The following is a 13,759-nucleotide window of genomic DNA, read 5'->3' as shown; positions in this document are numbered from 1 at the left end:
GTTGGGAAGATCCCCTGGAGAAGGACATGGTTACCCACTCCAGTATTCTTGCCTGGAGAATCCCCATGGACAGAGGAGCCTGGCACGAGCCCATGGGGTCACAAAGAGTTGGACATGACCGAGCAACTAAGCACACACACAAAAGGAGTATAGAAATTCTTTTGGAAAGAAATTTTCAGTGGCTATAAATGTAAGATCTCCTGCCTTCTCAGTTTGGTTTCATGATTGATTAAATGTTTATATGAACTTAAGATCTCTAATAAAAGATACAGCTGATCCTTTGTGGAAGATGGATTTTTAAACAACTATCTCTTCCAAGTGAGTAATATAGTGAGTTTGGCTTCAAAGGATGAGAGAGGTCTAAAGTTAGGAGGAAGTTTTCTCTCTCTGGATTGAAGAAAAATAAAGATAAGGAATAATGTTATTTCTGTCCATTTTCAATTAGTGCTGCAAACACATATTGACTACCTTCTTTCTGTGTGATTTGGTGCTATGAAAGATACAAAGTGAAATGAGTTGCTGTCTGTATGTTGATCAGAAATTATAGGAAGTCAACTAACGTCTGTTTTAGAATTACAGAAATTATTAGTAGACACAACAGGTATATCATCTCTAGTTGAAATAAACTTTCCTTAATAGTGTTTTTTACTCCAGGTTAAATCAGCAGAGTCATTGAGTCAGGTATGTGCAGCAGAGTAAAAACTATCAAGAAGACCTACACTAAGACTAATGAGAGCAGGCAGTTAGGTCGAACTGTCTTCTTTCTGATAGAATGTTCTTATTTTCCTCAGACCTTTGTTTTGATAGCTCTGGAAACTCCATTTTGAAAATGTTTCCAGGATTAATCAGGCCCAGAAGCAGTAACTCTTACTTCTGGATGTAAAAGTGATAGTTAAATAACCAGGGTGACTGTTTATTCCCTTATGTACAACTGTCAGATACCAAAGGACTCTGCAGTACACTCTCCTCTACAACTGTGTATGCAGCCAAGTGTTGCTTGGTGAGGATGAACTCAAGGCAGAGCGAGCTCGTTGGATGAATTGTATCATCAAGCAGTCTATCCCAAGAGGACTAGATTCTCAGATCTGTTAACCAGGAAATGTTCGGTTATAAATTCTTGCTCTTTGCCTCTTTTACCCCCATTTTTTCCCATATGCAATAATACCTCCCTCTCCCTTCCCGTTAGAAACTTTTTTTTTCATACCAGTTATAATCTTATTAGATGAGATACATCGTTTTTTTATAGTCAAACATATTTCCTTAGACTGAACCTGAAAGATCATTTCTTAGAGTAAGGTCGGCCATCAGGAGAAGACAAAGTATATTTGATAAAATACATGAGGGCTATATTTCTGTAAGTCTTGCTTATTTCTAGATTTTTTTTTTTTTTTTTTTAGAAAATAAACTTCTGGTTTTTAAACTAGGAAAGTATTCTCATATATCTCAGTTATGCAGACTGACACAAGTCTTAGCTATTTTGATCATTAGACCATAATCAAGACATAAATATTTCACTGGAAATAAGGTATTTTGATTGTAGACAACACACAATAAAAATGTGTTTCTTATCATTCCTTGAAGAATCTGATTTTTTCTAGATAGCTGTCCTACATATAGCAGGAATTTATAAGGCTGAATTATTCCTCCTTGAAGATAGTAATTATCTTATTGGTCCTTTTGTGATAGTCACTAAAGGTTATTGAGTCTTTTATGTTCAGTGGAATTATTTGCAACGAAATCTATTTAAATTACTTTTAGTTTTTCTGTGAAATATCCCACAATTCCCTGCATAAATAAAACAGAAGTTTATTGAATGTAGTTTGGCACTTGAAAATAATTTGTAATTGTCAACGTTCCTTCACTAGTAATCTCTCTTCTAGTTTACTGTTTCTATTGTGTGTATGAATGTGATAGCTGATAACTTTTGTTGCCCTGAGTGTGTTGTATAGAAGCCAGTGCAAAAACTTTGTGACTTGTTTGGCCATTTGTTGTTCTCGTAATAGTATTTTGGATAGCTGAGAGGTAAGCATTTGCCATTTCTAGAGGGAAAAAAAATAGTTCTTTATAGGTTGCCTCACAAATCATGTTCATAAAGTCATGGTAACCAATAGATAGAATGACTGTCTGTTTATGATAACTTGAAAAGTAGTGTTCCTGTTATTTCTTGAACCAGATTCTAGAAAGATAGCAACAAAAGCACTTGAAAGTAACCTCTTTCCCCATAGGAAGTCTAAGTACAAAGTCTTTTAAGTTGATCTTTTATTGTCACAAAAACATTCCTCAAAATTATAATCAGGTTGTGAGTTTAGGCATGGTAAAAAATTTCCTGTACTATTAGCTAGTTATAATAGTCTAACCTTATAACTGCCTTCCTTATCTCGAAATAGTTTCTAGTTTCAAATATTATCCACACCTGGAATTCAGGGTCATTTATACACCTTTCCTCATAACACTTTTAAATTTCTTTTCTGTTTCTTCCTTCACATTTTTGTGCAAACTGTCTTAATTGTTTCATAATGACCTGTCATCATCAGTTCTAAGAAACCATTTAAATTACTTCATTCACTTTTTTTTTCAGATATAGAACCAGAGTCCCAACTTTTCTCTAAGCCTCTAATCAATGTTTACAAGTATTTGCAGACGATGTTTTCACGAAGTAAAACATTATTTTGAGCAAATTATGCAATAGAACCAGGAAAGGTTAATTATGAGTAGAATTGTCATTGGATATCATGAATTTCAGAAAATGCTAGGAACATTAGTGAATATAGAGTAACTAATTCACAGCCTCCTCACACATTCTGACAAATCTGGAAGTGAAGCCCTGTTACTGGTTACTAGTCATCTAAAAAACCATAGATTTGTTTTCCTGTGTGTGGGCCAACTGAAGTTAGACAGCTGTTCATACAGAAGAATTTAATATTATGAGCCTTCATGTAACTTCTTTTAAAGAGTTTTTTGAAGCAAAGGTATTTTTTAGTAGTAGTATTGGAAGACAGTCACATCTAAAGAAGTTCTTGGAATTGGAGTTGGAGTTAGAAATATTTGCATGAATAGTACTGCTTTAATAATAGTGCAGGCCACCTGCTGTATATGAGGAAGCTAATAAATAGGGTAAAAGGAGGAAAACTCTTAACTTTTTTGTATATTTAAAAAGAATATTTTTTGTACTATTTAAAAGTATTTTTAAAATGTAAATATATATCTAAAATAAGATTATGTAACTTGTGTTTTTAATTATTTCTATGTTCCTTATCCATCCCAGTGTCTCAGTCTAATGATGAGTCTTCCATTAACATGAATTAGACTAGCATGTCTAGAAACTTTATTCTCTTTGTTGAGTTCTTTTTCTTATATGTTTGTGTTAACAGCCTTTTAGAAAACACATAATGAGATATTGCATTATTATGAAGGGACTGTTTTTTTTCTTTTGAAGCAGTTTTTACTGAATACTAATCAGTTAGCTTTACTTTTCGAGTAATAGTATTGTAGCGCGGTAAATGCATCCATTGCGTTGTTGAATTTGTGTTGGTTTACAGAAATCCATAACCAGTAGCAATTTTTGACTCTTTAAAGTTTTCTGTCCACTAGTGTCTTTAATTTAATATTTTGGTATTTAATTTTGAATGCATGTGACAGTTAAATTAAATATAGGCTTTTAAAAGAATTATCAAGAAGGCAAATGTAATGAAAGGTATTTTTTAATGAAGTGAGACTCCTACAATTTGGGGAATGGGGTTTGTAATTGAATTTTTTGGTTTTTTTTAGCATATAAGGTAATATTGACTCTGTTTTTCCAAGGGAATTTCAGCAATGTACATGGATAATTTAGAATTCTTAGTACATATATATAGACTGTTTATATCTTCAGAATATTCCCTTAATATGATTAAAAACATCATAAAGTAGATATAGAATAAAGCCCATAAAATAGATATAAAATAAAGCCTTGAAAGCTTTGTTATACCTGAGTATAATTTTTTAAATTTTTAATAGGATACAACATCTATTGAAAAGATGTCAAACTGTTGTGAAGAAATGTAAGTATTAAAGTGAACTCTGTAAGTTTCTTATTTAAAAATGTAAACAACTGGTTACCTTTGAAAAATGTGTGCATGTAGTGAAAAGATAATATAATGATGGCTTTTTCTCGGTACCTTATCTAAGGTCTGAGCTAGACAAGCATGACCCAGTCTTACAGTAGGGGTCTTCTAGCTGTGATAGTTTTCAAACAAAATAAGTACTGATCATTCTTGTCCCTTGTCTAACTGAAGTAAGTTAAATTATTTGTCCTGAAAGTACATCAAAAGAGATTTGCTACTGTGTTGTTGACACACATTCTGTTAATCCTGAGATTCTCCTCTGCTTCAAAAGTTGCCTAGGTTGATTGACGACACAGATACAATATCTGCTATCCAGAGTTAAAACTCAGCTGCATGCCATAATGAAAGAAAAGCTGTATTTGTGATGCTGGGACACAATTCATCAGAGTCCAGTAATGGATCCCCAGCCAACCTGTATTGTTTTAGCTTACTGGAGTGCACCATGGGAGTGCTGTCTTTCACTAATAATGCTGTCTTCTGTAGATCGAGGCCCCGAAAGCCATGGCAGCAGACCTTCTCAGAAGTTTTTGGCACTCGTTGGAAGATCCTGTGGTTTATTCCTTTCAGGCGGAGGCAACCACTGCGAGTTCCCTACCACTTTGCCAATCACGTCTAAACAGATGGATGGTGGGCACAGATGGGTCCTCCATGCTGGAAATGCGTTACAGGTTTTCTGATAATAGAACTATGACAGTCTTCAAGTCAATTAAAATCCACCCACCAATCTTAAGCATCATAATGTGCCCCAGGCTTTATTTTAATAGTGATCTTGATCCTGTTGTGGGACTAATACAAGATCTATATTTAAGTTTTAAAGCATGTTTACTTTCAAATTAGCTTTCCACAGGGATTTCTTTAAATGCTTTTGTTATTAAACTCAAAAGGCACTGATTGGGATAAAATAATTGTACATAATTTCTTTTAGTACTAACAGTGTTACAGGTTTCAATTTATGGGAAACTTCAGATGTTTATTTAAAATTTTCACTCTTAAGCAGTACTAACCAAATCTGAATTTAATTCTTCACATTTTACAAAAGTTGATATACCTTTTATGTAAATTTTCTTTTTCAAATACAGTTTAAAATATGATATACTCCCTTTTATATGTGCTGCGAGATTTTTTTTAAATGCAGCATATAAGATTGAACAGCAACAAAAACCAAAAGCAGCAACACAAAAAAAGGACTGTGTTTTCTTAGAAGTAGCTTTCTGATTTTTTTTCTCTTCACCAAAAACTAAATAAAAACACCACTAAAGTAAAATACCAACTACCTACCTTATTTTAAAAGAAAAATTAATTTTTTCCACATTAACTTTCCTATTTCTTCTCCCTCTACTGTTGTAATTATTGGTTTTTGTTGAGATATTTGCTCTGAGAAAGCATTTTTGACTAAACAGACGTGTTCCTATTTTACCCTAAGATTTTGATGAGCAAAAGCATAAAGAATTTGCAATAATTCCACTGATACCTTTTTTCGTGTAGTTATATTAGAATGTGTTATGTTTTTTAAATGCTTGTAAACTAGATAACATGTAATGTTTAGTATAAAGAGGAGTATTGTGCTTTTGAAAAAATGTATACTTTTGACTTTTGTTTACCTATTAGATCTAAATGACACCTTTAAGATTTTCATGTAATAAATATTGGCCAACTAATATTGAAATTTTATTTATAGAAAGTTACTAGTAAAAGTAAGTAACTTTTGTGTACCTGTAATCACCCAAATTGAAATTAAATTTTAATTGCCCAGCTGTAATCTGGATGGAGAGACCTTTCGTCGTAGCTCAGGTTAGGAAATGACCTAAAAATAAGAAAGTATAGTGATCTGTATTCATGATTAGCCTTATAAAAATTTGAATTGCTGATAGTGATGGTCTCTTGGAAAGTATAGAACATTTGTGTGAAAAAAATATTTAGCATGTTTTGAAAAAAAATTCAGTTAACATTTTTTTTTTCCATTAGAATACTGCAAAATCCATGTATCTTTTCTAAAGAAATTATGTATTCAGTCTTTCTCTTGAAGAGAGGATTGAAGGGGTGTCTAGCGTTCTTGGAGCATAGCAGTATTTCCTTTTTAGTTAATTTTGATAGCAAGGAGTCATACCTGAGAAATCATGAAACAGAAGGTTAACCATTGTCAGCAAGTTAACTGGACTGTGTTTAGTTTTTAGAAACTGTAAATAATCTTCTAAAGTAATAGAATAAGGTCTTCTCAGAGAAATAAGTACCATGTCTCTCATGTTCTGATTACAATGCTTTATTATGTAAAAACCTAGACATGGCAGATAAAAATATTTATTGGTGCTGATAAGTTGCATAGTAAATTTAATATAAGAAATATATTTATAGAGCTTAATGAACCACAAAATTAGTATATTCATGCCAGGCAAATAAATGGGTAGGGTTTTGTGCAAGCTAACGTATTAACCAAATTTGGCCTAGTGACAGAAGTTATAAGAAGTGTAGATAATGTAGATAGATATCAGTCAAATGCCTTATGCTGTATACATTCCTTTCAAATGAGGACCTTGAGCAAACAGCATAGCCAAGTGAGGACTCCTAAAGAGCTTTATGGATGTATTTATACTTCATGTAGTAGCAGTAGCTACCTTGAAAGGTAGTGGGGAGGTCAGTGCCAACCTCTGCCTCGGTGATGAGAACCAGAGGTGGTCTCTTTCCTCATCTAAGAGTCTCTGTTTCTGGCTTTCTTAGATTGCCCAATTATAGGGCACATTCTTTTCGCTTCTTTCTCTTTACTTTCCCTGATCCTGATCCCACTGTAGCTGATTCTTCTAAGTTACTGAAATACAGACCAATACGCTAGGCAAGGCATATATTTATTTTTCTTTGAATGGCAGAAATGCTACATATCAATATATTTATATAAGAGTCTATATAAAGTATAGCTATATATACTTATGTTGTAACTTTAAGTATTTTCAAGTTAGCACACCTAACTGGGTTTTGTGATTCTTGGTGGACCACGTGAGAGAAGCCCCCTGGCACTTTGCTGGGGCGTGCATGAACTCGAGCGTTCTCGCTACGCCCTCTTTTGGCTAATTGATGTAATTATACTGGCTTTAGAGACTTATTGCCCCACAAGTGAATTGTATAGTCAAATTCTGAACATATCAAAGGTACAAATTTAAGGGAAGTCTATGTAAAAAATTTAAGGTTTTATGAACATTAATGTGTTCCTATTTATGATTTTGATGTCTAGTTCATACAGGTATGACCTCTTTTCCTCATTTATGTGTATTCATATTGTATTTTTTTTTACTGTCAGATTTATATCAGATGAGGATAAATACACATGAAACCATTTCAGGAATTTTATTTTGAACCTTATTTTGGCAAATTAAGCCTTAGAATTGAAAAAACCATTACCTTAAAATTACCAACTTACTACAAAACAAATTTATTGTAGTTAAAATAGCAAGCGTCTAGTGTGTTTTACTGAATATATAAAAAAATACATTTAGTTTTTAATCCTAGTTTTGGAATGAATTTTTTTTACTGATTCAATTGCATTAAAATAATGAGATTACTAATTCTTTCTGTAATTTTCTTCATTCCTTTTAATTATCCTACTGTGAGTTAGAACTGTACCTTTAGTAGCTGATTTATTATGTATTCTGGATAACCTTGAAAATAACTAATGATGTTGAACATTAGAAAAATAATTATGAGCAATGAGATTATTGATGTAATCTATTTATTGGATGAAATATTTCCTTATAAACATTCCATTTCATTTTAAGTGAAATGTATGTTAAAGGATGTTTTATGTCAGCAAAGTCATTAATTGGGCTTCTGGAAATGAAAGATTTTTAAGTAGTTATTAGAATTTACACCTCTTGAACAATTATGTTTGTTGCTATTTCTTTCTGCAAACAAAAATATTTTATAGGCTCAATATTGTGGGCAAAAATTGACTGAGTTCAAAAATTTAAAAATATTAAGTCAGCTGACGTTCCACTGTAAGAAAAATAACTATTTTGCTTAAGAATTGTATTAAAAATATTTGTGGTTAACTTAAGAAATAGGTATATTTAAAATAGTAATATATTAATCTCTTTGAGCAGAAGAAAGCATAGTTTTAAATAATAGAAATAGAAAACATAAGCATAGATAAAGTTTAGTGTAACAGCTAAGTTAAAATTTCTGTCAGAATGGGCATTAGTGATTGTTTGCTAAAGCTTAGGAGTATTTTTCTCTAGGACGGTGGCTAATTATAACTATTCTTTATCGGGCTTTTTCAGGCCACTTTTGTACAAATAATAAATTGAAGGTATGTCTCACCCCAAAGGGTGTTTTGATGCTAATCATGAAGACTTGCGTTAGGAGAACACCTCCACCCAAGACATATGAAGTAATTTTGATTTTTAACCATGTAGCTTTCTATGTGTTAGATGATGGAGTGGTTTGAATGTTCTCACTTATGTTGGTATAAAATCACAATATATGCAGCTGTAGTTTACAGAAGCATTAATATTAACAGAGCTGCTAGTCTTTCCCTGGACTTTTCTCTAGTGTCTACTTCCCTTAGTGCTTCTTGTATGAATAGACTACTTAGCTCAAGTTTACTGAACTATTGCTGCTTTATTAAATAAGTTTTTGACATGACCTCTATATGTGTAGATATATCTAGAATTTATTTGGTACAATTTATACTTATAAACATTCAATAATTTATTAATAGATATGAGATTTTTTTACCCAATTCTCCTACTGTTCCTTTAAAAAAAAAAAGTATTAGCAAATGTAGTTAGTAAGTCATGCACATTTAGTATGTTCTACTTGCTAGTATTAGTAGCCATAAAACTAATAAATGAATGAATGTAGTATTTAATGTCCACATTTATTACTTTAGATCCTAAGAATCCTCTGAATTTCTCTGTAAATCACTAATTTCATTGAACTCTGAATTTAGCCATTCTCAACTGAATCCTAGAATATTCTTCAGTAGAACATGAAAAAGTAATAGAATCAACTTGCTTGAAGTATTTTGAATCAATGTTGTTGTTGTGTCTATCAGTCAATATTTAACATTTCTGCTGTGTTGGGGATGGTGATGGTTTAACTTCAGGAAAGTTTTCTCTTATGTCTCCTTTCATTATCATTGTGTAATTTTTAACAACTAAATTTAGTGCATTTTTGTCTGTTCTTCAGATGTTATCGTATACTGCCTGCTAGTGCTATTTTGAAACAGAAATAGTAGTGATCTTTATTCTTACGTTTTTGGTGTTTTCCACTATCATTAATTTTTTTTTTTTTTTTTTGCTGTATTATTTCCTTTTTCCTTTTTCTACCATAGAGTACAGGTATAAATGAGGAGTGAGTAGCCAAAACTGGATAAAGAGAGTAGGGGAACATAATGAGATAGAGAGAAGGCTAGACAGACGATGTATAATCAGCATCTTAACAGCAGGGTTTACTGGACACAGAATTTCCCTGCTACAATCACTTCAGCCTTAGCTCTTGTTGATACCGTTTACTGTTAGAGTTGTTAATGCACGTAAGCATTTCGTTTGAGTTATTTTACCTAAGGAGTTTATATTGCTGATTCTTGTCAGCTAGTCAGATGCCTTTGAGAAATTCTTTTTAATTTTAAACATCATAATTGTATAGTGTCTGCTGTCAGGAAGTTTCAAGAATTATGCGGTAGTACAGCTATTTAATGCCAAGGAGAAGTGAATAGGTTGCCTAAAGTTTGACTGAAAAAACTAGGACCTTTTCATAAGTCTCCTATTATGGAGAAAGGATACTATGTATTAAAGTAGAATTTGTCAACAGAGAGAAAATCAACTGTTTGTATATGAAGGGTGATTTTTCACTCTAAATTTTGGACTGTTTCAGATATTTTGAGATCTTGAGGGTCTCCATAGCTATTGGTATTGTGAATTCCTGTAACATGTAATATGGTGCCTACCACAGTCGTGCACACTCTGATCTTTTTGGTATTGATAGCTTTATATATAAACAGAGACGTGGACAAACCAGTAGCAACAAAAGGTGTGTTTCTTTTTGTGGCTTTGCTTGTCTGTTGACTAAGTACAGGGTTATTTGTGTAGGCTGTTAACTAAAGGGAAAGCTTGTCTGCATATTGCAAGCTCATTCTTGCCAGTATGTGTTGGGTGATGTTTGCACTACTGGTGCCTGAAGTTAGTGTTTTACAACCTCAATAACTAAAACATCCTGGTGCTACTCACTTTAGCCTTGAGTGACATTTTTAACTCCCGTACCAAAGAGTTAATTTTCTTTTCAGTTCCCAGAGGGTTCTCTTCTCACATCCTTGTGTTTATAAAGGAGAATTTGATGTTACTAAGAACAGTTCTGCTTAATAGATGTTAGTTTTTGCACACTGCTGCCTCAATTTAGTTGGCTTTAAATGTCTCTCATTTGGACTTTCTATTTTTTAGTTAGGAAGATTAGTATGATGTTTAATTTTGTATTTTCATATAGATTGGCCACTTTAAAAAGTAGTTTGGTAGGTTGAACTTACAAAAGCTAATTGAAACACTTTTCACAAGATTTTTTTTTTTGTCTTAATCTGCAGGAATAAATGAGAAATAATAAGAACTCCACTCTTCCTACAAATGAACTGTATGGCTTGTTGGGCCCTTTTAATCAATTCTGAAGCAAAATGCTAAAAGGAAAAGTTAAAGGCCCATTCTGATAACAGATGAAGTTTTCTGCATCTGTGTGTGTATTAGTGGTATTAAAGAATGATATTGCCATTTTTCTATTTTGCAAATAAAGATAAAATCAAAGGAAATGTTAAAATATACACATATATATGTGTGTACACACACACACCACATGCACACAAGCACACATACGCTAAGAGGAAACGCAAAACTTTCATTTAAACAAAACTAATAGGAAATTGAACTTTATGTCCCCCCAAAAAACCTAGATGTTGTTACTCCCTTCACGTAAGTTATAGTTAAGAGTATTTTAAAAACTAATTCTGCTTAGTGATTCATTTTGTGAAAAATGAAAGAAAACACCCTTTAGAAGTAGTTGTAACCGTCCAGTGTAATACTGAATACTGTTATGCTTACTCTCCTGTTTCCCTGTTTTTTTCCCCACAAACCTTTAAAGCATTCATTTAGTGTCCTTGAAAAATGTAGCTGAATTGATTAAAAATTCTGGCAAGAAGATAACTGAGTGTGTGTATTGGAAAAGTAGACAATCACATTTGAGAATGTTCTGCATAGTTTTCAATCAACTAAAATCGTTCTGTCTTTGAATGTAGATATAATATATGGTTTTGCAGTGAATTCTGAATGGAAAAAAATCATGCCTGAAACTAATGTGAGATGTGACTTAGGATCATGTGAATGGCATATTGAAATACAAATGTACATATTATTAGGGGGAAAGACAAAATTTAAAAGCAAACTGGGAAGAAACAACATTGTCTCTAATTATCCAAATATATTTTCTAGGTCTTGTTGCTGCAGTATCAGTTCTGAGTTACTCAGATTAGATTATTTATGTGTCACTTAATTTAATGTGGCTAAATGCAGTCATTTATTTAAATTGTTGGGTAGTAGGAGATTCGCAACTGTTGTCCTCTAGAGTATTAAAAAGAAATGTCTGCTTTAGCATAGGTAGAATAAAGTGACTAAATGAAATCATAGGAAGAATTTTCTCTACAACTGGAGATACTCAGGCAAATGAGTTGTAAGTTTAACCTGAGGGAATAAAATAGACCTTTGAAGGAACTGAGTGTAGATGATCTTGCTTGTATGGGCTTTGTGTCCCTAGAATTAATCTTTTAAAATGTGACTGGCAAGTTTAATGAATTGGCAAAATTTGTGATATTTTGAGGCTCTTAAAATTTTGTGTCAGCTTCAAGTGATGTTTAATATTATATCCTCCCTAAAATAAAAGACTTTTCCTTGATAGTGGTATGTTCCAAGCGCCATGTGGCGATTCTGTTCTTAAATTTGTTGGGCATTTTTACATTTAGTGCATCTGTTTAAATCTGAGTGTTATTCTGCTGCATGTCTGCTGTGTTAACTTGTCAGTTCCCCTAACAACATTTAAAGAAATATTGTCACTGATGTTTCTTGTGCTAAAGGTAATAAAGAAAATAGTAGTTGAGGGATATGAAACTAGATTGAGAAGAGGGAGGAAAATGATAAGTGGGAGCCATGTATCCGAGATACACTTGTTGAAATGAAAAGTCTACACTGGTTTTTGAATGAAAAACAAACCATGTATCTATCTACCTTAAGAATGATGTTTTGTTTTGTTTTTAATTTATTTTGTTTAGTTTTATTCATGTAATATTTCTGTTTTCTTTGCAGATTGTTTTTTAATTTAAATTGTGAAGTTTTTACTTCTCTCAAAATGTATTATGTACTGTATTTTTAGATATCTTATTTTTAAATAAATATTTTTTAAAAACATAGGACTGTTTTTCTTTCGCACCTCTGTATTTATTAAAATAAACCCAAATTCTAGAATTTAGGACTGTCAGTATGACTGGCCACTTTGTTTAGTTTTATATAATTTGGATAATTATTCATACTTAGTACCCTTAAGATTTTGTTTTGTTATAATCTCAGAATTGTTTACATATTCAAGAAAAACTCAGTATACATAGTAGAGTTGAAATTGACAGAGTACTTCTAGTTAGGCATATTTGTGTAGAGATGACCCAATTGACTATATCCAGTCACCCCTTTAACATTTATTGTGCCAGACATTATTTTATGGAAATATTTTCTCTTTGTGGAGTAATCTATGTAAGGTAAAATGCAGAGAGTATATGTCTAGGCATTGTTAATTTTCTAGGGGTATTACTTAGAGTTTTTGCTCTCACTGAGTTATGTTCTAAAAATACCTTCCTAAGTCTCGACTAATTACATGTATATGCAAGAAATCAGAAGAGAGACATATATATTAGTGAGTATAAATGGGTCAAAAATATCATCTGAAAAGACAAATCAGTGTGTGTTAGGAAGAATGAAGAAGTAGAAACTGCCCTGAGATTGATAGATAGGAGCTTAACTCTTATTTTTAAAACCCCTTCTTAAATTTTTATTACCAGAAAAATAATTTGATAAATAGTCTGAATTAATAGATAAATAAATTGGTAGGATTTCAGATGAAACTATAAACTTTGCTGTGTTGGTAATTCAAAGCAAATTGTTGCATGCTGACAAGTCTTAAAGGATTATAAAACTTTACTCTTGTTCCTTCTTCAGTTTCCTTGGCTCTGATTCTAAGCAGCATATACGATAATTGTGGTTTCTCAGTGATGATAAATTGCAATTCTCAAGTGTTGGGTCTCAGAACTTCTTTATTTTCATAAAAATTATTACACGCCCCAAAGAGTTTTTGCTTATATAGAATGTCTTTATCAATATTGACTATATTGGAAATTAAAACTGAGAAGTATTTTAAATGCTTATTTATTCATTTAAACATATAATAAACCTATTGCTTGTTAACATAAATAATGTTTTTTACTTAGAGAGTCATGATTCTAAATTTTTTTCAAAGCTCTTATATATGGCTTTAAAAGAGAAAGTTGGATCTTCATAGAACACTCAATCCATTACATTGTTATTTTGGTTGAAGTATCTAGAAAAAGCTCATTCAAATAATGGAATTGGAACAAGGAAGAATATTTT

General features: G+C 32.1%; 1 protein-coding gene across 5 annotated transcripts in view; it reads left to right on the top strand.

Annotated features, from left to right (window-relative positions):
- Positions 1–12,529, top strand: part of ZDHHC21 (zinc finger DHHC-type palmitoyltransferase 21) — a 72,697-nt gene extending 60,168 nt beyond the window's left edge. For all 5 annotated transcript variants that reach the window (XM_043486954.1, XM_043486952.1, XM_043486953.1 and 2 more), the window contains 2 exons: positions 3,997–4,040; positions 4,587–12,529. In XM_043486954.1, the coding sequence (XP_043342889.1) occupies positions 3,997–4,040; positions 4,587–4,719 (177 nt within the window). In that variant the 3' untranslated portion in view covers positions 4,720–12,529. The remainder of the gene's footprint in view (positions 1–3,996; positions 4,041–4,586) is intronic.
- Positions 12,530–13,759: the final 1,230 nt, after the last annotated feature.

The sequence above is a fragment of the Cervus canadensis genome, chromosome 14, assembly GCF_019320065.1.
Source record: "Cervus canadensis isolate Bull #8, Minnesota chromosome 14, ASM1932006v1, whole genome shotgun sequence".
In the NCBI taxonomy this organism is placed as follows: Eukaryota; Metazoa; Chordata; class Mammalia; order Artiodactyla; family Cervidae; genus Cervus; species Cervus canadensis.
This window is presented reverse-complemented; position numbering and strand designations above follow the sequence as displayed.